At 41.1% G+C, this 23,880-nt stretch overlaps 1 protein-coding gene across 2 annotated transcripts; it reads left to right on the top strand.

The window, feature by feature from the left end:
* Positions 1-485: 485 nt before the first annotated feature.
* morn4 (MORN repeat containing 4) lies at positions 486-23,057 on the top strand. Of its 2 annotated transcripts, none has more exons than XM_088635940.1 (5): positions 486-624; positions 2,261-2,339; positions 12,832-12,946; positions 16,168-16,277; positions 17,649-23,057. In XM_088635940.1, exons 2-5 carry the CDS (start codon positions 2,273-2,275, stop codon positions 17,795-17,797), a joined length of 441 nt encoding a protein of 146 aa, XP_088492066.1. In that variant the 5' UTR covers positions 486-624; positions 2,261-2,272; the 3' UTR covers positions 17,798-23,057. The 2 variants fall into 2 exon arrangements, with proteins under 2 accessions (XP_088492066.1, XP_088492068.1); XM_088635942.1 differs by lacking the exon at positions 486-624 and adding an exon at positions 853-1,345.
* Positions 23,058-23,880: the final 823 nt, after the last annotated feature.

The following is a 23,880-nucleotide window of genomic DNA, read 5'->3' as shown; positions in this document are numbered from 1 at the left end:
TGCAACCTTAAAGAAATCGAGAGTACTCATTTCGTCACTAAAAAAAAAGACATCTGTAGATAAAAATACATCCGACTCCGTGATAAATTCATACAGCACACTGTATGAATTTTGTTAATTTAATATATATATACCTGAAAGGTTTTCAGAGAACCTTGCAAAACTGCCATAAGCCAACTGAATGTTAAGCGGTTGCTTAACTTGAATGAAAATAAAGAAATATCTAATCACTAGATAGATATATAAAGTTTCACAACGTAATTAAAAACGAATCCCATAATTCATGTCTCTGCGCAAAAGCCGCGGCCAAACATATCCCTATTAATTAAATCCACAGGCACGGCTGTGTGATGCCCCTAACAAAAATGTCAGCTATCAGACCTCAGAAGGAAACAATCCAGCCAATCAGGATTCGCTTTAAATGCAAAGTAACGCAAAACGGACAATGGGACAGTGAGACTTTAGGAAGAGAGTGAAGCCTCGCCGCTAGAGGGGGCGGGGTCAGGAGAGCCTAAATTTCGTCACAGGGTGTACTGTATAGCAGTTATATTGCACCATTGCCTGAATTGTAAATATAAAATTGGAGGATTTATGTGCTTCTGAAGTCCCAAGCACATCAAACAGGTAAATAATTTGTTTATCTTATCACGCAGTAACGACGGTCAGTTGGATCATCTTGCAGCTGTGTGTTTAAATTTGCTGAAGTAGTTTATTAGCACTGTTACTGTAAGTGATATGCCGGCGACACGTAGGGAAATGACTTTGTTGCGTTACTGTGGTAACATTTCAAGGGATATACAACAAAAACGTGCACTGAATGCCAGGAATAACCATTTCGTATACGGAGGTTATTAAGTCTGGAGCTGTCAATATCCTTTAACCAACAATAATAGCACTATAGACGAAAGAACAGCTATTCACCTGCTTAAATAATTTATTCCATTATGCCTACATTGCTTCGGCTTTACTACATCACTCGATTTCTCTATTCATTTGACTGAGCTGTGCTTCTCATGCAAAATGGGGTGCAGTATAATTTGCGCTCGATTTAATGGTGAAATCAACATGAACAGTCCCGAGCCACGGTTTAAAGTTGAAATAAGAAGGCATCGCATCCTTCATGACCGAGACTAGTTTATTCTTATTGCTCTTATTTTAATCTGCAACGTTCCTTAACAAGAACGCACGCAATTGCAGCAGCGCAGCTCCGCTACCCACAGAAGCGCTCTGGGAGTTGTTTCACAGACCTGATCTTTGACCGCTTGGAAGACTTCAGAGACAAAGCGGCCGTCAGGAAGCAGCATCAGAGTCATCGGAGGAAAACCTGTTCCTCTGTTCTTCTCTGGTCTGTAACAGCAAAAGATTAATGGTACCCAATACAGTACCTGCGTGAAAATATGTTTGTTTTCCTCTCACACAGAGTTTGTTTTAAGGCACTGATGTGTATATGGATGATACAGTGGTACCGGTTTGTGACAGACATTAAGGTACTGACAATTGTGATTCTCTCAGGCTGGTACTGTATGTTTAATCTTCTGGCCCCTCAGGGAGTTAAAATTATTCCTTCCTAGAGTTCTCCCTGCATGGTCCTTAGTACTTTTGTCACCATCTTAGTGAAACTGTACTGCTTTCAAACAGTGCCACAATGACTCCCACTTCTCCCTCCTCAAGCAGCACAAATGTAGCGCAGACATGGTGTGGTGGTGGGGCAGTTTCATAGAGCTGTTGCCACCAGTGCTTTGAGTTCCTGTGTCCATTCTCTCAGGAGGCAGCCTTTTTAGACAGCAGCATGGACTTGTGATGAGGGCTCCGGACTCCAGACTGGAGTGCTGCGGGTTTTGAACCCAAACAGGATACTGGTGTTATTCACTTGAATGAGGTGAATTGATCACATTGCTCGTGCAAGAGCCCCGCTGCGTAAATGGATCACCGGCTCCTTATTATAGACGAGAGCTTCTCTTTTTTTTTTACTTCTTTGGTTGAATAAAGGATTAAGGACTATCTCTTTTGATTTCTGCACGTGCAATTCCTAATATGCGTGTTAAAGAAAAAAACAAATGTGCAAAGTGATCTTTATTTTTAACATTCGTGCCCCCCCCTCCCCCGCTAATGCCAGTGGCAGGACCTGTGAAAATATGATGTGTGGCCACTCAGAATTGAGAGCTCTGCTTCTAGTCTTTGAGGGGGTGAGCTGTTCTTTCTCTGGGCGTCATGTCTCTGAGACTCAACCTCTTCTGCTGGCTGCTGTGTGCCCCCACAGGCAGTCTGCGACATGACCCTGACCAGAGGATCCTTCACCTACTCCAGCGGAGAGGAATATCACGGCGAGTGGAAGGAAGGCAGGTGGCTTTAAATGTTTTAGAAAGGCGGTCTAGGATGGGTGATGTCTTTGTCCTCCGTTTGAGGACAGAGGCTCACGGGTCTGAACTGCAATTACTTCGCTTGGCCCATCCCTATGCTTTATCCATCCAGCCATTTTCAAACTGCTAAATCCAATCCAGGGTTTAGCCTGACCCCGCAAGACAGGCAGAGGACATCCTGCACCGCATGACAAATCGGCACAAGGCAGACACAGACACACACGCACACCAGGGTCAATTTCCACCCACCATTATGTCTTTGAACCACGGGAGGTAACCCATGGGGGAAAAAACTCAAGAAGAACATGCAAACTCCACACAGATAGCAACATAGGAATTGGAAACCGGGGCTCTTGTGCTGGACTCTCTGTCATTCACACAGAGAAGAATAATTGGGTTCATTTGTGGCTGGCATGAAACCCAGCACGGTCAAAACTGCTTAAAGAACGTGTTCCCGAAGTTGAACGTAACTGCAGATCTTAGAGATTGCTAAGTAAAATGTGCTTTTTTTCTGTCAGATGGAATACATTGCCCAAAAGCTTAAATAACGTACCCTAACAGAGCCTTCAAAGATAACAGCCTCTTGTTGGAAGCAGATACTTACATAACTCACAGTTTAAATCAGTCCTTACAATCATCTTTCTTCTAGCTTCAGTCAAGCTCCATCAGTCACCGTGCCTTCTCACCAGTCAAGGGTAATCTGCTCTTTATTCATAACAGAATAGGAACAGGCGCTCTGAGGCAGCCTTTACTTGTGTGTTTGTAAAAGCATCGTGTTTCCATTAGAACAAAGCTGGGGAGAAGTAAGTGCTTCTCATTGTCATGAGTTTCTTTGTAACAGACAACACCTAACAAAGAGCACGTGCTCTTAAACGTTAGAAAATTAAGGCGACATGGAATTTGAATTTCCAGGCTGTCCAGTGCAGTGTATGTTCTGATCTTTCCCGGATTTCTGCATGCTGCAGTGGTAGCTGTGGGTAGCAACTTAGTATTGTCTGTACTTAGTGTTCTTGCTTTCAAGGACAGGGACTGACAACAAAAGCTCCTTGAAGTAAGCTAAATCCTAATTAGCTGGTAAACCTTGACGTCACACAACACGACTAACCTGATGTCACTCTGCAAGGGTTTCTGCAGGGACTGGAAAGGTTTCCAGAATCACTTCAGTCAGATTCTTCTGTTTAAAATGGTGTTATGACAGAAGATATAACTAATAAAAATACAGTTACTTCTAAGAACACTTAATATTCACAAAATAATTTGATCTGGTTAAAATTTAGTAGATATAAGCTGCATTTTAACATTGGCCTCGGGATTAGTTCTTGAGTATGAAATGCCCTTTTGATGTTATTACATACTTGTTGTTTCTGGTGTTTATATTTTTAGTAGTATTAGGGATACATAGTTTGCTGTCAGTGTATGCATGTTGGAATCTATAGAGAGCAGCTAAGGGCTTTAAGAAATCAGCCAGTTTCAAGATTTCAAGATTTCTTTATTTGCCATATACAAGTGTATTGGAATGCTTACTCATTCAGCTGTACCCAGTAACATTAGAGAAAGGGAAAAAAAATCACAAATGACGAACAGACATGGACAATAAATTCAGACAATAGACATTAAAATACGGCCAAGACAGGACATAGTGCAAAAAGTGCAGTACCTCACCTTGCTGGGATCAGGAAGATTGCCGCAAAGCCGAGCTGGTGTCCTGGATTGTATTGAAAACAGGCCCTTACATTCCTGACATTCCTTTCAGGAGCTGATTTTTGAGCTAAACAAAATCCCTTCAAAAGGGGTTTCAGATCAGGGAAAGGGTTACAATCCTAAACACTAACAGATGGGAAACCTAATTTAGCTAGGAGAGAATTTTTTTTTTTGCCATCAAGCCCCTCTCGCACAATGCTGTGTACAGCGATGTCTCTGTGTCAGCTTATCCTGTCAATCCATGTTACCTCTAACCTGAACACATACTTTTCAATCCACCATTGCTGGGATTCCCAGTCCTGGCCTCTGGGTTTTCGATCCAGCTGAGCTCCTTACTTCATTGAACTAATGGGGGACTAGATTTGGAGCCCTATAAACGTATTTCTTTTTTCCCGTAGAGTTAGAGATGTTTAGTTCTGTACAAAAAGCAATAGGTACTGTAAATGGTAACCTCCAACATGTTTAAGAGTTGAGTTAAGAGAAGAGCTCATATTAATCCTATGTTCAGTTATGTAACAGCAGGACTGGGTGCCCCCCCACCATTAGAAAACTTGGTGAAAATGATGAGATTTGATTTGAGCAGGTGATTTTTTTTCCTGCTCATGACATTTGTAAGCGTTATAGAAAGGAAATGGCATCACTATAATTGCTTCTGACAAATGTGTGGAATAGGCTATATGATTTAAATGCAAAATTTGAAAACTAAAAGAATATAACTGGGATGTACTTCCAGAATGGAAATATACAGGTACAGTTGAATGTTTCCTATCACAGTGTTTTTCTTTACATGCTAAGTGGCAACATTTCCAGGTGCTGAAATATGATCAAAATATGAAGTTCCATTTTCTATGGATGGATGACGTGTCAACCACCTGTCAGGTGGGAAATAGTTATTTATCTGACTCAATTAGTAGATCTGCTAATGCGTCTGTTTCCAGGGTGCCAAATGTGTCACCCATGCAGCACAACCACAACGCAAAGCATGAGCAGTGACAGTGGCAGTAGAGTAAGACCACTGTTGTTGACACCACGTCACACATGATCATCTCTGATGAGTCAGATCACTCACAACAGACCTTTTAGATCAGCTGGGCATGCTAGAATATGACATCATGTGGGATTCGCATGAAGGGGGCAGGATTGCAATATATCGGCAGGTGAATTGATCTTTGCATCTCTCAAGTTCAAGTGTATTACAAAGACGGTGTAATCAACCATCATATTGAGCTCTGTTCCACTGTGGGGGTAGATTGGTTTTCCAAAGTGACAGCACAGTGCCCATCCTTACCATTACTGGCCATCTCCAGAGGAAGAATATACAGCACACACTTGCCTTGACAAAACCCCAGGACCTGTAACCCACAAGAAATGCAAAGGGACAGACTCGTCCAACACTGCCAAATGGCCCCATAGTACCTTCAGGACTTGTGGTTGTTTTTCTAACACAAGGATCCCTGCTGAGCTCACTCAGGTGATCTGTGCCAGGTTTGTCTTGTTGCTAAGAAAGGACCACACCATACTAGTGTCTTGAGTGGTATGACTCTTCACCCTCATGTGAGCACTTTGGCCTTAGGATGGCTATTGATTGATCATTTCCAGATGTTGCAAAACTGTGATAGTGTACCTGCAACATCTCTCTAAACTATTAAGAGCCCCGGTCAGATGAACAGGCTCTCACTGTGGCATAGGGTTGCTTTGAGGAGCACAAGACAGTTTTTACCTTCCCTGGCCACTTCTCAATCCTACTAAAAATGAAGAATCACTGGAACATGTGACCCCACACACCATTACCTTTATCACAGCCTAACTAGAAGTGATTCTTCAGAAAAAGACAGCTGGGACTAGGCTGCACACACTTCATTTAGTTTTCACTTGCTTAGGTCCTGCACATCATTGTGTAAGAGTTCCAAATATGTTGGTCAGGGAGTGAACTGTCTTTTGGGTCTTAGTGCCTGATCTTCGTGTTCCTGGCTCACCAGGTTCTGTTCTTGTTCCAGCAGAGCTTTTAATTCCAGTGCAAGTTCAATTATTTAAACAGAACGCAGGCATTGTAATATAAAAGAGCTTTCAATGTCTAAGAAGAAGGCTGAAATGTAACCAACTGGGCCTTTGGAGAAAGAAAAAAAATACTCATCCTGGGAGAGTTTGATACAGTGTCTATCCTGTATTCCCAGCTGTGTGTACTCGCCATAAACTGTATTTAGAGCTGTTTGGACATAAGGGAGCTCCTAACAAGCAAGTGGAGAAGAGACCGCATTAACTTCTGCATTTGAAACAATATATTAGAGTTCAGTTTGCAAATAAATGTTTATTTTAACAGACAAAGGGCTACCCCAGGACCAAAGCTGGGTAGCCCTGGTTTTGTTGGCTTTAAATACAAGATGAATATAGATAGATAGAAAATACTTTATTAATCCCGAAGGGAAATTGATGTGTTACAGCAGCCCAGCCCAAGACAAGCAAAAAGACATCAGAATAGTTCTAAAACAAAAGACAACAAAATAAATATGAAATAAAAAAAATAAAAAAATACATAGGTGTGTGCAAAATGTGATGATCATAGTCACTGTAAAAACAATAGAATATGTGCAAAATGTGCATAGGTTTATACAGACTGATTGTCCAAAAAGTACAATGGAGCAAACATGCTGTCCATAGAGGAGCAAATGAAGGGCTAACAGTCCTAGCCTAGGGCAGCGTTATACACCCTGACAGCCGCTGGGAGGAAAGACCTGCGGAAACGTTCCCTTGAACACCACAGCTGGAGCAGTCTATTGGTGCCTGGTAACAGTCCCATGAAGCGGATGAGAGGTGTTGTTCATGATGGCTGTGAGCTTGGTCAGCATTCTCCTCTCAGCCACCACCTCCAGGTGGTCAAGGCTCATCCCCAACACATAAAAAATGTGTAGCAGTGTTCCACACACACCTGAGCCTCCTAAGAAAATAGAGTCGGCTCTGACCTTTCTTGTACAGGGCGTCAGTGTTACCAGACCATTCCATCTTATCATCCAGGTGTACCCCTAAGTACTTGTAGGACTGTACCCTGTCTATGTCCTCACCCTGGATGGAAACAGGGTTCAGCGGAGACTTATTCCTTCAGAAGTCCAAGATCATTTCTTTGGTCTTGCTGGTGTTAAGCTGGAGATGGTTAAGATGACACCACTCCACAAAGTTGGTAATCAAGTTCCTATATTCCTCCTCCCTCCCCTCTCTAATACACCCCACAATTGCAGAGTCATCCGAAAACTTCTGCAGATGACGTCTCAGAGTTGAACCTAAAATCAGAGGTGTAAAAGGTGAACAGGAATGGAGCAAGGACAGTCCCCTGTGGAGCCCCAGTACTGCTCACAACCTGTTCGGACACACAGCTCTGTAGCTGTACATACTGTGGCCTGCAGGTCAGATAGTCTATAATCCAGGACACCAGGGGAGTGTCCACCTGCGCCACCCTTAGCTTATCTCTCAGTAAAGGTAGATGGATGGTGTTAAAGGCACTGGAGAAGTCAAAGAATGACTCTGAATATCCTTTCAGAGTCAACTTTCGTATGTTTCATTATGACTTATTTATATGATATAGCATATATCATAATTTATTGGAAGTTAGGATAATTGTCTATTATAGTTCAATTTCAGACCTGTAGTTTATTCTTATTGAAGTGACTTGAGATAATTCTATAGGTAAAGACATTGTCTTCATTACTGTTTTATAGATATGTTTAAAGTTTAAACTACAGTAATGTACTGTATTGTTCAGGCTCTGAGTTTAGCTCAGATGAAAAGTATTTAATCTAATAAAACGCTGGGTTTGATCTTAATTTGGCTTATGTTGTATGTATTTAGTTCACATTTTTCCCTTTTTATAATTGGATAATTTCCCCTTGTATAATTTTGTTTAATCCACCTAGAATTTTTGCCACACATTGTTTAACTCTGTTGTAACACTACAGATTTTAAGTTAGGCAAGTCACATCCTTGAGATGTCAAGAGCTATATTGCGGGTTCAATAATTATTTTAATTATTTCTTTTCACTGGAAGCTGATTCTCTTTCAGAAAGCAGTTCCTGCCTCCCCATAATTATATTTTTTATCTCTTCCTGCATTCGCTGAATCCCTTTAGTCATTCTTTGACTTTTTTTTGTGAGCCAAAATATCACCTAAATGCGTTCCTCTTTTGAAACTGCAGCTGGGTGCTTAGGAAATTACTTTTCCAGCTTTTTTGCATTAGAAAGGATTTGTATTTATTTCCAAACTCATTTAAATTTACAAGTAAAGAGTTTACAGTTTGCAGGGATGGGTGTGACTCCATGAACTGGTCTTTCTATCAGTGAGTTTATATTCTATTCAATTCAATTCAACTTTATTGTCATTAAACTTACACAGGTGCATAGTATAATGAAAAGTGTTTCTCATTAGTCACTCAGGTGCAGTATATAAATAGGACAGAAGATAAGACAATAGACAGTTACACAATAGCAATAACAGTAACATGTAATAACATAACATAACATAAATAACATGTAATCAAGTAATCAAAACTGTGCAAAATTCCGCAAACAGAGAAAATATTACAGGACAAAAACAGTGCAAGGTAATTCTTGGAACAGTGCAAAAAATAGTATGGTTAAAAGTAGTATGGTTATATTGGGGAAGCTTGGTGACACAGTGTTTTGCATGGCACTGGGGCTCTGGGTTTAATTCCAGACCTGGGGATATGTCTGTATGGAGTTTGTATGTTCACACCATGTTCATGTGGTTTTCCTCCAGGTGGGTGGTTTCTTGCATAGTCCAAACACTGGTAGGTTAATTAGCATCTGAGAAAATTGGCCCTGGTGTGAATGTGTGTCTGTGTCTGTGTGTGCCCTGCGATGGACCAGTGTCCTGCCCAGGGTGTATCCTACCTTGTGCTCATTGCTTGCTGGGATAGGCTCCCTTCCCCTTGCAATCCTGTATTGGATAAAACAGTTAGGAAATGGGTGGATGGATGTTTTTTATTTTATTTTTTATTTTTTTTTATTTTAGGTTAAACTCTTGTGTAGTGTTTCCCTCATTTTCAGGATGTGCCTCCCCTTGCTCTGGCTGGGTTTCCAGAATCCTAGTGTCTTCAGCATGTGTTTGGATGTGCTTGGGGGGGGGCTGTTCTATGCTTTGCAGCAGAAGTCCATTTTAAATTAAACCTCTTTCATGTTACAATTGCACAGTACCTAAAAACGTCAACTTCAGTTAATCAAATGTCATCTTCAACACGCCTGTCGACCTTGTTGACTTTCTTCTTGTACCCATGCCTTAAAAAGTTATATCAAAAAAGCCAAAATTGTTTTAAAGCTCTTCTAATTGTCAAATTAATTGTTCCTCCCATTTTGTAGTGTTTGGTATTCCCAGTTTAGAGTGTGTAACCATTCTGTTTAAAATGTTTCTTAAGAAATATACACCCCCCATTCAGAATTTTCACTTTTTGTTGTTTTATTCCCTGGAATTAAAATGTGTTAAAACAGTATATATTTTTTCATTTACTGTATATCCACATTACTCTCAAGTAGAGGAAACCCTAGATTTTTTTTTTATTAATTAGAAATAAAAACTGAAATTGCTTGGCTGGGTAAGTGTTCACACTCCTAAAATAGGTCGGGTATAACCAATTGTCTTCAAAACCTCACACCAAGGAAATTGGCCTCCACCTGTTTTAAATTGCACTAATGAGAAGAGTTTTGGGATAAATTCAGCACTTCCTGCAGTAGTTTCCCTCTACTGCATATTGCATTTCAAAGCAAATACCAACTTTGAAGACCAAAAACCTCTCAGAAGAAGAGTTGTGGAAAGCCACAGTGTCACGAACAGTTCTTTCCGGGCCCTATGCAGACGACACGATCCAGAATTGTGAAGAAACACTGGGGAAAAAGTCATGCAGGAGAGGGTATGGAGACAGGGGGCGTGTCCAAGGGGTGCAGGTGTCCAGGGGGAGTGAGTCCGGGGCGAATGATCCAAGAGAAAATCCAAATGGGTAATCCAAGACAGAAGGTAGTGTCCAAAACCAGGGGATCCATCCAGGAAATAAAACCATGAACCGGGTCGGGACCGTCGAAGGGAGGGGAATCAGGAACAGAAAGTTAAAAGCATAACGGAGCCAGACGCAGCAAGACCCCAGGCTCTCACGAAGCGGGATTCAATAAGGAACCTCAGGTGATGTCTGCGTCTGGCTTTTAAGGGGGAATGGAAATCATAAACAGGTGCAGGTAAAGGGAGAAAACAAGGAAGGGCTGGAGCACCCTTAAGAGGAGGAGTAGCGATCACAGATCAGGGAATGGGTGTAAAATAATTCAAAGACCTTGAATATCCCTAGGAATATGGTTAAGGCCATTATGAAGAAGTGGAAGGTGTATTGTGTATACAGCCAAGACCATGCCTAGATCAGACTGTCCCTCCAAACTGATTGACTGAGCAGGAAAGAGACTTATCAGTGGAAAATAGCTTTAAAAGAGCTACAGGTTTTTATGGCCAAGACTGGTTAAAGAATGCATGTGACAACAATATCCGAAGAACTCAACGATCTGGTCTGTATGACAGGAGGACAAAAAGGAAGCCGTTATTCAAGAAAAACAGTGACAGAGCATTTAAGTGATACTTGCCAAATGTTTTGTTGTCTGATAATAACTAAAATGGATAATTTCAGCCTAAATGCAAAGCATTACATTTGGTGCAAACCGAGTTAATCTTTCAGCATGACCACAACCCAGAGCGCACAAAGATTGCCCCACTCCTGTTTAAGAAACAAAAAGATAAATGTTCCTGAGTGGCCCAGTCAGAGCCCCAACCTAAATCCTAAAAAAAAACTAAAAAAATTCTGGCTGGCTTGAAGAATGGAACTTGAATAAGCTTCAGTGGTTTTGTAAAGAAGAATGGTCAAATCTTGCCAAATCTAGGAGTGCAAACTTGGTAGAGACCCATCTCAACAGAAACACCATGTAACTGCTGCCAAAAGAGCACACATCAAGTCTTAACCCATGGAGGTGGGGACTTACCCAATAATAATATTTCAGTTTTTTAATGTAGATTTTGTTTTGCAAAACCTTTTCCCCTTTAAAGTGTGGAGTATGGAGTGTAGATAAGAGGAAAAAAATCCTCATTCAAATGCATGAAACTCTGAAGCTCTGACACAACACAATGTGGAAAAAGTTAAAGGGGGTGTGGACTTTTTATAAGCACTGTTTATCACTCCTTTCAACACTGGAGCTTACCAGTTTGTTTTTTATCTCTTGCTATTTGGTAAGCTTCCAAAACCTGGACATAATGATTTAACATCCATGGGAAATAAAATCTTTCTGAAGGTTTGTGATTTTGTGTTACAATTCTTTTTTCAAATGTTTATATAGGGGATTTCTTTATATATATTATATTGGATGTTAACCCTGAATTTCCATCCAGTCTGTCTATTGGTGTTAGTTAATTCACATTCTAGGGAATTTGATGTAGTGATCTGTGATCATTACTGTCCCAGAACCTTTAATAGCTGTTCTTACTTACTGTGCACTAAAATCATCATCCATCAACAACTTGTTCATCTTCCCTGGTTAAATTGACACTTTTTTTCTTTTTAGTTCCACAACCATTTCCTTTTCAACTTCGTTAGTGTACATATCCATATCCAACAATCTGTCTTTTCCATCTGGAGGAGTCTACTTACGACTATTCCATTTAACCCATAATTAGCCAAGAACTGTGAGATGTTTTCCAATTTTATGTCTCTTTCCCCCTGTTCTTAAGCGTGTTGTTGATGTATCTGTTGGTTCATAAGTGAAATTTTATACAATGCAGATTTAAATATTTATCCTTAGAAATGCCTTTAGTCAAATTTTACATGCCACAAAAAACGCTTAGTTTGCTGAGTTAACCTTTAATGCACCTGATATTATCTCCATTTTGTAGCTTTTTTATTTGTTTGTAAATGAGCTATTTCTTTGCAATCTCTTGAGTTACAGCTATTAAATTCTGTTTTCTGCATTTTATGTGTAATCATATGAAGAGTTCAATGAATGCAGTGCCTAAGATAAAACATACAAATGGTAGTTTTAATGTACAGTCAATTGACAGTGGAAAAAGTGAAAAATATTAGGAACAGCAATTTCTATTCTTGGCTGAAATGTATAAATATCGGTGGCTCTGTGGCTTAGGATCTGCGCCTGTGGCTGGAAGGTTGCCGGTTCAAATCCCATGGCTGGCAGAGGAATCCTACTCTGTTGGGCTCCTGAGCAAGTCCCTTAACCTTAGCTGCTCTAGGGGTGCTGTATAAATGGCTGCACCTGTGCTCTGACCCCAAGCTTCTCTCTCCCCTTCTGTGTGCCTGTGTGTCTCATGGTGAGCAAGCTGGATTATGCAAAAAGACTAATTCCTAATGCAAGAATGTGTATAGAGCTAATAAAGCAATCTTTTTGTGCATGATATTGATGTGGCTATCCTCAACAGTTTAGATCAGGGTTAAAAAAACAGGAATTATAATCTAGTTCTGGCCTCCTCTGTTACTTCATCTCAGAATGACTGGAATGGTATGAAATAAGCTTGATAAACAGTGAAGCCTGAATGGTCATGTATGGACTGCTAAAGTAAATTGGCAATATCCTCAGTCATATTTACATTTGAGAAAATTAGAACTAATTTATCTTTTATTCTGTTCCGTAGTGCTTAAATACTGTATATTAAACCCTTTCTATAGTATTAAAAAATCCTTCAGCTTCTAATGCAAACATGTGTAACAGCACAAATCTCTTTATTTTTGAAGGTCGAAGACATGGTTTAGGACAGCTGCAATTCTCTGAAGGGACAAGCTACACAGGACAGTTTGAGAATGGCTTGTTTAGTGGCTGTGGGGTCCTAGTCTTTCCTGATGGTTCAAGGTGAGTGCTTATTCTTTACCATCTTAAAAAAAAACACACTGACATCATCTATTCTTTAAAAATGTGTTAATCCCATACAGTTTTGTACTCTGATACTGAACGTCATGTGACCACACACAAAATGGCTGAATTGGAAGGGACAATTCCCATGCTGGGTGGAGTCACGCTGGTTAGCATTGCTACCTCACGGCGCTGTGGCCCTAGCTTCAAATCTGGACCTGGGGTGCTGTCTGAGTGGAGTTTGCACGTTCTCCCCGTGTTTGTATGGGTTTCCTGTGTGACCAAACACATACTGGTAAGTCAGTTGGCTTCTGGGAAAATAGGCCCTGGTGTGAGTGTGCGTGTGTTTGTGTCTGTGTGTGCCCTGTAATGCATTGACATCCCATCCAGGGTGTGCCTGCCTTGTGCCTGCTGCTTGCCTTGTTAACCCTGTCCGTCCCCCCCCGCCACTCTGAATTGGATGAAGCAGTTAGATATTGGATGGACTTTCCATGCCTTTTTGATAGGTGTCAGGAATACACCATTCATCCTAAAGTGCTGTTTCTTAGTGCCCTGAGAGCAAGTGGTCTCAGGAGTCTCTCTCTTATTGGTCACTCCTTTCCGTTACTCAGAGGTCTTCTAGGGCAAGTGTTCTCCTCCACCAGTCCGCAACGTCAGGGGTTCCCAATCCAGGTCCTGGAGGATGATGCTCCTGTTGGTTTTTATTCCCACACCAGCTACAGTTACACATCCAAAGTTGAATTGACTTAATAGGACTATTTTGACCTGTCTAATTGCTTTCACCTCTTAAATTTGTTGGAGGCCACCTTTTAACTACTGCATTTCATAAGCAAAATAAAATGCCAAAGTTCTGAGTAGAAACAAAAACTATTCCAATAAATTGATTTCTCGTTCAATTAAGACTTCAGTTAGGTCATTAGCCTTAGCTGAAGTGAAAACCAGGACTAGAAGACAGAACCCCAGTGCTAGCTCCACCTTTAGTCCTTGGGCACGGCTGTGTACTCTGGTTCTTGCCCCAGACAAATTCTTAATTGCAGGCAAAGTGATCTCAATTTTCTGTTTTAGTAGTGCTTTCAAATTTTATTTCAGCCTTTAAAACATGGTACGGGCTTTGCAATTGCTATCAGCCCTCTGCCAGTTCCTGAATTCCAGAAATGCTGGCATTCAGGTGTGTTAGCAGTAATGGAGAAAGTGACCATAACCAGAAGGAAGAAACACTGATTGTAAGCCTGTCTAAAAGTCACTCCCTCTGTAGGCATGTGTGATCCATTGCCATTCGGACCCATGTGTGTTCATCATGATCTGATCTCCCATCAGGAGCTGTTTAGTCAGAAATAAAGGAGCACATTCTTAATTAGAGACTGCGTGAAGTTCTGTGTGCTGCGATTGCTGGAAATAATATACTTGAAGAAGGGTATTTATGAAACCAAGTCCTGAGTGTAAACAAGCACGCAGATCAATTACACGCATCAATTGGCGTCAGTGATTAAGGGCCCAGTTGGAATGAAACCAGCAGACACAGCAGTCCCCCAGGACCAGTGTTGAGAGCCTCTGTGCCAGATGACTTAAAACAATAGGTGTTTTTTATGCATTTATGTGTAAGATGTTATTGGTAGAGCGCATTTGCAAGAAGTGCAGTAAAAGGAAGCTCTTGCCACCTGTCTCAGTGGTGTCTAACAGTTGTTACCTGCTGACAGAAGAAGGCAATCAGCTGCTAATTATAGGTTTATATGAAGCTGCAGTTATATACCAAGGGAACAGCGTTTGTAGAACAGCCACAGCAAGAATAGAAAACTAAATCCATGAATGAGTCAATCTTTTTATATAGAAGCATAGTCTTATCTTTATATATTCTATAACACAAAAGTATTTTGAAATAAACAGACAAAATTTGACCGGTAACACTGTCCCATGCATTAATAGCTACTGTATATGTGCTAGAAGTCACATTCTTGGTGTATTATTATTTGGCTCTATATAAAATGGTGAGCAGGGAAAAAGAAACAACATTTACACAAATATTCTTTGAGTGGCATTTTTTTTTTTCAACAAAAGTGGAAAAACAAATTATTGGGGTGGAAGCAGCAGTGATTATGACCATTGAAATCAGGTGAGGAAAAGTTCAGGACGAAGGGACAGAAAAAGTCAGTCAAGCATCCAAACAATTCAACACCCCTCAAACATTTAAGCTGTGCCAAAATGGAATCCACATGTGGTAAGTTATTAACCTGACTCTGGGCATGTATTAATGTATTAAAAAAAACAAATGAAAGAAGGTAACCAGTGAATCATCAGTAGTAATAATAATAATAGCCACAAAGCAACGGCAGCCAAAACGTGTCAGTATGCTCACCACACATCAGCTATCAGTGGGGAAGAGAACAGAGTCATGAAGCCATTTCAAAGATAGTAATTATTAGGAGGCCATGGTGGGGGAATTTTGGCCAGGACACCAGGACACTCCGGGATTTTGAATGACCACAAAGAATCAGGACCTCATTTTTACATCTCATCTGAAGCAGGGGGCCATTTTTAGTTATATAATGTCTCCATCACTCTACTAGGGGCATAGTATTCCTGTTGAAGGCCAAACCAATCCAAAACCTAACACTGAAGCAAAGGGTGTAAAGGTGGGACATCACTGTTGATGGGACAAGTTCACCACACATGCATGCAGGGACAATTTAGAGACACTGATTAATTCAGCAGGCAACATGGTGGTGCAGTGGTTAGGATCGCTGCCTTGGAGCACTGAGGACCTTTGTTCAGTTCTTCCTGACCTGGAATAGATACGTTCTCCCTCAAAAGCATACCGATAGGTTGGTTGGTTATCAGGAATTTGACCTGTGTTTATGTCTGTCTGCCCTGTGACGCAATGGACTAGTGTCCTGTCCAGGGTGTATCCTGCCTTGCTCCTGTTGCTTTCCAGGATAGGTTCTGGCTGCCCTCTGACCCTGAGTTTGATGAAGTGGTTAGAAAATTGATGGATACACTAATCAAGCGAGCATGTTACTGGGAGGTGGGAGGAAACCAAAAAACCTGGAGAAATCCCACATGTACACCCAGGACTCCAGAGCTGTGATGCAAGACAGGAGCTATTACTGAATCTCATAATTAAGAAACAACCACCGCAGAAGGATTTGGTCTTTTTATCAGACAAGAAAGGTAAAAGTAAAAATTCAGTTTGTATTGTTATCTTCCTTTTCTCTGTGCCCATGCAGATACGAGGGAGAATTTGTGCAGGGGAAGTTTCAAGGAGTGGGAGTCTTTACTCGATTTGATGGAATGAAGTTTGAAGGGGAGTTCAAAGGCGGACGTGTGGAAGGATATGGTAATATTCTCTAAATATTGTCTCCTGGCTGTTCTTTCACTCCAATAGTTGCCTGTTTTTATGAAGATCCCTACACATTTCATTTCTTTTGCTAGGGAAGAATGAAATTCTAGGAGCGTAACAGGAGCTGTAATACTGAAATTTCATAACATCTGACTCAGTCTTTATTAAAACAGTCAGGCACAGAATATTTGACTTGAGATGCAGTCCTGCACTTTCAGTAATAGCAAATGCCTTCTACCAACAGAATGATGGAAACCACAAGGTTGGCACCAGGATAATATATTACACTTGCAAGACAAGTAGAAACATAACAAAGGTTACAAATGAGAGGAGGCCATTCGACCCATCCTGCCTACTGTATATTGTAGCTAGTGGCTAATGGATCCGAATATCTCATCCAGCCTTTTTATGAAAGAAGCTGGCTTTTCAGCTTCAACAACATGGCTGAATGGCCTGTGCCAAGCTCCCACAACCATTTGTGTAAAGTAGTGCCTCCCGTTCTCAGTTGTAAATGCATTTCCATGTCATTTCCATTCATGGCCCCTGGTTCCTGTTTCACTGTTGGTTCTGAAACCGTTCCTTGGGCCTATTTTTTTAGTTTTGTAGAATTGTAGTTTTCTCTGTTTAAGACTAAAAATGTTTCTTTAATCTGTCGGTTTAGGGCATTCCTTTAAGCTTGGGAATGTATCTGGCTGCTCTTCTGTAGGTAGATTCTAGAACAGCAATATCTTTTTGTTGCTAGTGACTAAATTTGTACACAATATCCTAAACCTGGTCTAAGTAGCAGTAGACACTACATACAAAACCTACAATACAGCCCCACCCACATAATTAGAATTACCATTCTTTCCATACACTGACCGGATGTCACATCTCAATCAGTGTCCAAACCGCTGAACTCTTCACGTTCTTTGCCTAAGCAAGGAAAGGTGTTAGGGCCTCATAATAAGAGAGGCTACAGGTTGTTAATGCGCCAGAGTTGCTAAAATGCTAAAGTGCCTTCAGATCAGATCTTGATTTGGGCAATCTGAAAGTACCCCCTCAGACATGAGCTACATTTGTATTTCTTAATCATTAAAAATTAAGCCGCTGAATGCCCAGAGTATTATTACAAAGAAAATGAGATGTTTGTGTTGATATTTTTATAGGTGTGTGATATTGAGTTCTGTGGTCCTCTAAAAGTGTAAAATAAGATCTTGTCTCAGCTGTTCTACAGGGATTTATCAATAAAATCACCCTGAACTCGGGGGAGAAGCATTCGATAGCGAGATTCCTCCGGGTGCATTTGTCTGGTTGAAAACCCACACTGCGGTTTGAGCCCTGTAATGCCACTCGGTTCAGCCGGCATTTCCTCTCCACCCGCGGCAGGGCTGCTGACCTTCCCCGACGGCGCCCATGGCGTGCCCCGCAATGAGGGCGTGTTCGAGAACAACAAGCTGCAGAGGCGAGAGAAGTGCCAAGCCGTGATCCAGAGGGCACAGGGCTCGGCCGCCGTGGCCCGCGGGCTGTGTGTATGACGGCGGGCGGGGGAGCCCAGGCGCCTGAGGGCCTCAGGGATGGATGACGGGGTCGCTCCCTTCTCTCTTTTACCTGGTTTTCGTCCCATTCCTCGGGCTGTGCCTGGGCTCGTTCCCCCAGCACTTCTGGTTTCGTCTCAGTAAGCGCTCGGCGGTCAACGCAGGCGCCGCGGCCTGGGCATCTCTGCAGTTCATCCTTCATATTTCCTCCGTGCCGGCAGGCGGGCTTCAAGCCCAGCCTGCCATGGGATTCCACAGGGCTTTGCTTCTTAGGGAGCTTTTCATTCCGCCACAGTGCTATGCCTTGTCATATCAAGGACTCCTTCTCAGTCCTGAGGTAGGAGAAAGCCGTCTTAACCGGATTGTGCAATTCTACACACTGCCTCTGCCTCCCGACCCCGCTGAATGGGTGGAAGGGCAGTAGGAGGGCTGTCATCCGTCCCTGATCGTCGTATAGCAATCGCTGACATCCACACTGCTGGAGCCATTCCCTTGTTCTGCTGTTCTGGGGCTGGTAGCTGTGTGATAACTGAACAATGCCAAGTGCCTGCAGTGCCCTTTGGGGCTCCTACTGTTCAGTCTGACCTCTCAGAGTGGAAATCATTTGCACGTGTGATTGGATTTGCCAAGCCAGGATTTGGCTAGTAAAGGGATCGCTGTCACCTGGTCAGAAAGGGGTTAGAGTGGACCTGGCCGCTCGCACCCGGACCACTTGACCTGATGTGATTTCGTGTCAACAGGAAAGCGAGCAGTGTACAGTGTAAGTGGGCATTTTTTGCCTGATGGACGCTCTTGGCCACTTTAATCGGTTTCACATGAATTTGTTTTTTGTGAAAAAGAGATGGCTTGAAATAGCTTGCTTTATGTTTTATGTTGGCAATAGAAACATGCTTTGAACATTTTAATATGATTGTCACCTGTATCACTTTTGCCTTAATATTTTGTTTAAAAATTGTATGATTTGCTTATAGTTAAGGAACTCTTCATGATTTCCTGCTCTACTCTGGCCTTTGAAGCATGCAGGAATGGGGAATGCATGGATAATTCTTGTCCAGGCTCAACTGAAGATTCTTAGTTTTAGCCTAATATGCAAAATGTACTACCATAATTATTAACTAAACTGAAAGTGTTGCCTTTATATATACAGGGTGCTCATATAGGCCAAATATTTGTGACATGAAGGGACAATATTAAGTAAATTAATGACTTTGAACAGCAATCCATTACATAACTGCCCTGTAAGACACTTTAAAATGTAGGTTAACAGGAATTTCCATAAATGTATATAAACAAGAATGTATTGTAATAAAACATTGCATAATTCCAGCCTGTTTTAGAATGTAAGATATACACCATATCAGCAGAGGTAGAAGCAGTCTACTGAATTAAATTTAATACCAACTAAATTTGAAGGATTGCATTACACAGTGTGTAAAATAGATATTTGAATTGACTTTAGGAGAGAATTATATCCTATCATTTGTTTTGATGTTGTAGTCTGAATTCATCAATCATTTGAGATTTTATTAATGTAGATGGTCGATAAGTCAAACTAAGATTCCTGTAGTCCTTTCGTTGAACAGAGTCCGCTTTTGACCCGGGAATGTTCCGGTTGTTCTGTAGTGCTTAATGTGGAAGAGTGCTTTATGTTGGCAAGCTCAAAAGATGTTTAATTATACATTGCTTATGTACTTCAGCAACATGCTTCATACCAAGAGAACAGACCATCATTCACAGTATGGATGTAGCTGCAAGTATTTTAAAGTGTATAAAGGAGAAATGCTTAACAGAAAATGAACGCATCTTTATACGTTTTCTCTTTAACAGAAAAGAGAAAGTGTCATAATACAATTGAGCTGCAAAATTGTAGTTCTTTGCACCTTGCACGCCTTAGTAAGCATTACTTAATAACCAGAGCGCCACAGTTATCCTTGAGCACAGCTTGTAATTGAATATGCATAACAAAAAGAAAAGGGACTCATTGCAAATTAGTCTGCTGCAAATAAAGACTCAGAATGAATTAAAATTCATCAGTGTGGTATACTGCAGATCAGGGATTCGTACTGTATATTACTGCCCCTCCATTCCACTGCATTGCAGAAATGTCTATATTTTATTAAATTAAATCAAGGGTTCTAATGTTAAAATTGTGTATCTCACTAGTAAGTCTTCTTTTAGAATATTGTGTACAATTTTGGTCACCACATAATAGACAGAGAAGAGTAACCACATACCAGATGGATAAGAATTTAGCTGATTTTAGGATTAAAGGAGTTTCTTGAACTGACAGGGATCAGCCCTGTTATCTGCAATAATTAACCTCACATTAAGCGCATGCATTGTAGAAAAATTTGTGTGTGATCTAAGTACCTTACAGAATGGCTGTACTAACACTGCAGTAATCAGCTCTGGGGGGCTGTAAATTAGCATTATACATTTTTTTATACTTACAGTTTTGGACAGATTTGAAACTGACAATATTTGTTGCATTTTAATGCCTTTGTGTTGATCTGTTTTTATAATGTATTGACTGAACAAGCAAGTCTGTGAGGCAAAATGAGTTTTCCATGTCCTTTCACTAAAATCACAAAACACACACACAGTAGCAGAGAAAAGAGTAAAGGCGACACAAGCAAACCACCTTATGCAGAAAGATCTGAACCAGGAACTGTAAGTGAGTTTCCATTCTCTCATGTTTTGGGGATCTTATTGCTCCTTCCAACCAGCATGAAGTTTCACCAGGAATGAATCACCAGACAGCTGCTGCTTAACTCTAGCTAAGACCTGTGACAGTCTGGCTCGAGTAAATGTAGTGCAAGTCAAGACAAAAAGAAGTGTTGAGCTAAAGGAAATGTTTGTAATGTCATAAAGCTGGTGACAAAGATCTGCCAACTAAACTCAGTCTATAGGGCCACATTAGGAACAGATGCCCTGTTAATTGATATTTAATAACTCCTTGTCTTTATGTAATGCTTTTCATCCCAAAGGATCCCAAAGTGTTTATAGACATAGAAAAGGCCCCACATCATCCCCCATTGCAGCACAGCCCCACTGCACAGCAGATGAGCTGGAAAAGCGAGACATGACTTCACGAATTATATAAGGGGGAAGAACGTGAAGGAGGGTACATCATGCAAGTCCAGAGTGCAACGGGCCATGGGATCTGTAAATAACAGATAGGTCCTTGTTTTAACATCTCAACTCAAGGATAGAAAATCCTTAAAGCAATATGTCCCAGTTAATCGCCATGGGGCACTGGTTTGGACATAAGGAAGATTGCCACCTGCTGGTCTACCAGTACCATTTACTGATCTCCCATGCCAGTGCTGATAATTTCCGGCCTTGCTTAGCGAAGTAGAAAGATGTGATAAAAGATGGCCTAGTTGAACAACATCAGGCCAACCGCCTCCACACCTTCCACAGTTTAAAGATGACACCTGCCTAGTCTCAATCTGTAAATAAAAGGGAGACCAAACCTAAATTCTTGTTCGACTAAGCAGTTATTTCTTTGTGCAGTGGCAGAGAAATTTAATAGAGATTATCTACCGAACCTCCTCTTAATGCTAAGTCATAATGTGCAACTTTCCCCCAATTACTGAAAGCCTTTGCACATGAGTGAAATATCCCAAAAGCCTTAGTTATAAACGTTTGTCCCACCAGTGCAGTTCTTCAGAACATAAAGACCTTCCATTTGAGTCTAACTGGCAGTATCAGTAAATTGCTGATTTTAAACCCCTACACAAGTTACACAGCCGTCAGCCCAAGCATGATTGGCCTCATAACTAGCTCTCAGCTGTGCTGCACTCCTGCTGCTGACAGCAAATAAGCGTTGAGAGTGTGTGTAGAGAAGGGTGTGTGAGCAGGGATGGGGAGGAGGAGGGGTAGGAGCTCGTGCCCGGCTAACAGGGCACAGCTATCCATAGCCACTCAAGGTCACGCTTCCCATAAAGAACGGCACTTAGCACAAAGCAAGGCGCTTCTTTTTAGCAACACTGCTGAGAACTGCAGGAGTGGGAGAGATTAACTACTACTCCTTAATTCTACCTTTTGTGATTACAGTGCCAGACATTCATCGCTGACTCTATAACATAATAAAGCCTATTCATAATCAAGTCTCAATGATGAACAGAAAACGCTCGTTCTTTGATGAAACTGGATTAGGTTTTTCTTACAATATTTTGAAGTACGTACTTTATTTTAGTTGTTTGTAATATGAAAAAATAATGCCGATTGTCGTTCCCCTTTACTAGAATAAATTCAGACAATGCCTTATGCATATAAAGAAAACCCGTAAGGACTATTCCTCTTCTAAAAATCCAATTCCATCCATCTGAGTTCTGCTAATTCTGAACTGCAGATACAGTACCTTCATCCTTGGGCTTTGGATCTGAAAGACAAGGCTCCAAATTTGCCTGTAAATGAGGTTTTTCCAAGTCATGCTTTCCAGCACTGATGCGTTCTGATGACATTTTTGCACCCATCACTCATTTCAACTCTTAACCTCCTCTCCTGCAGAAGATACAATACTGTAAATGATCAAATGATTCACCCAAAGCGAGAATTGTGATTTGTGGAACTTGTGTTCCCAGTTCAGATCTCTTTCAAAGGTTGAGGGGGGTTTGCCGATCATCACAGAACATTTGATATCTTTAAACGTGACCTAAAAAAACCCCCAGCTCTTCAAGGTCATTTTTTCAGTAGTGCTTTTTTTATTCTTGGTAAGTTGCAGAGAACCGCAGCCAACATTTTTGTTTTTTTATAAACAAATTTGCTGGAAACGGTGAATTTCCAGAAGCTGAAAACTGGTAAGAGCCTGCTTTAAGGAGGGTAGGTCATGCACAATGCAAACAAGGGAATTAAAAAAAACAACAACTAGCAAATGTACATTTCTGGTGATTGTAGCAAGCTTTGTAGAGTGTACCAAAACAACAAGTCAAAAACATTTTTTTGCAAAACCTAGAACATACTTAGAAGTTCAGGGATTTTGGACTATGGACATATTTTGCAGGCTTTAAATAATTCTTTGGAATTTGCTGACATGCTCTTCTCCCATCACAAATTAAGCTTAAAGGTGTGTTTGACTGGACTTTAACCTGTGTGCATATTGTCATGGTTACCATTTTTCAGTTCCCTTAAATTGTGTCATCTCAATGTCAGTGCTTTAATATGCCCAGCAAGTCACCACGGTAAAGCATTAGCAATCTCAATTTTAATATTTTTCAGAGTTCTCATAAAAAGATCTCTCTTGCTTTTAAATATTCTAAATAAAGTTAAGGTCTGGCTGCCGTCTGCTTAGACTCTTAATTTATATATTACAGCAGTTGCTCTGCAATTTCCATTTCCCCTATTATCCCATCAACCTGGTTACTTAATGTCCTCGAAGCTTTTAAGATGCGGCAACAGTGTTTTTAATTGCACCGCCTGAAAATGGCCATTGCGATCAACCTTGAAAGATACTTAAACACGTTTTTTTTGTGAAATCAACTGGCTGTATCGAAAGCTCTCTGTTCCTGTGGATGAACACTGCTAGGTTGGAGAAGGAACTGTTAAATATCATGAAAAGAAACCATTGACATCTATCACTTGTCCTCCTGGCTAGTGGACAGATTCCAGGCTCTGTATTCTGTTTTATAAATGGCAGATTAATGGTTGCCCTCAGACACTGCACTTGTTTGTTTTTTTCCCCCGTGACTTTTTTTTGGGGGGGAAAGCATTTTGAGTTATGACTGTATATGCATTTTTTATATATCTATTTGCGCTATTGTTTGTGCCTTGGGATTGTGCCTCATTTTGATGAAAATATTGTACATTTGTACATCCTGTCTACCCAGAATTCCTAGGGAAAACCCCTCTGCAGCAGCACATGGCAGGAGCCAGCCCTGCGAGCCGAGCCTCTGTTAAATACTGCATGGCGGCAGTGTGCTCTGCCTTTGCCGGTAGGCGAACTGGGAGATCCTTAGTAGAAGTTCATTCCCATGAACATTAGCTAAGAGATCTTTGTGGGTCCCAAAAAAAAAAGAGCTGCTTTTTGCCAAAAGCTTTTTTATGAGCTGAATTTTTGACTGGGTGGGCAAAAGGCTCCA

This window comes from Lepisosteus platostomus, chromosome 6 (genome assembly GCF_059453375.1).
Source record: "Lepisosteus platostomus isolate fLepPlt1 chromosome 6, fLepPlt1.hap1, whole genome shotgun sequence".
In the NCBI taxonomy this organism is placed as follows: Eukaryota; Metazoa; Chordata; class Actinopteri; order Semionotiformes; family Lepisosteidae; genus Lepisosteus; species Lepisosteus platostomus.
Note: the sequence above shows the minus strand (reverse complement) of the source record. Positions and strands in the feature narration are given on the sequence as shown.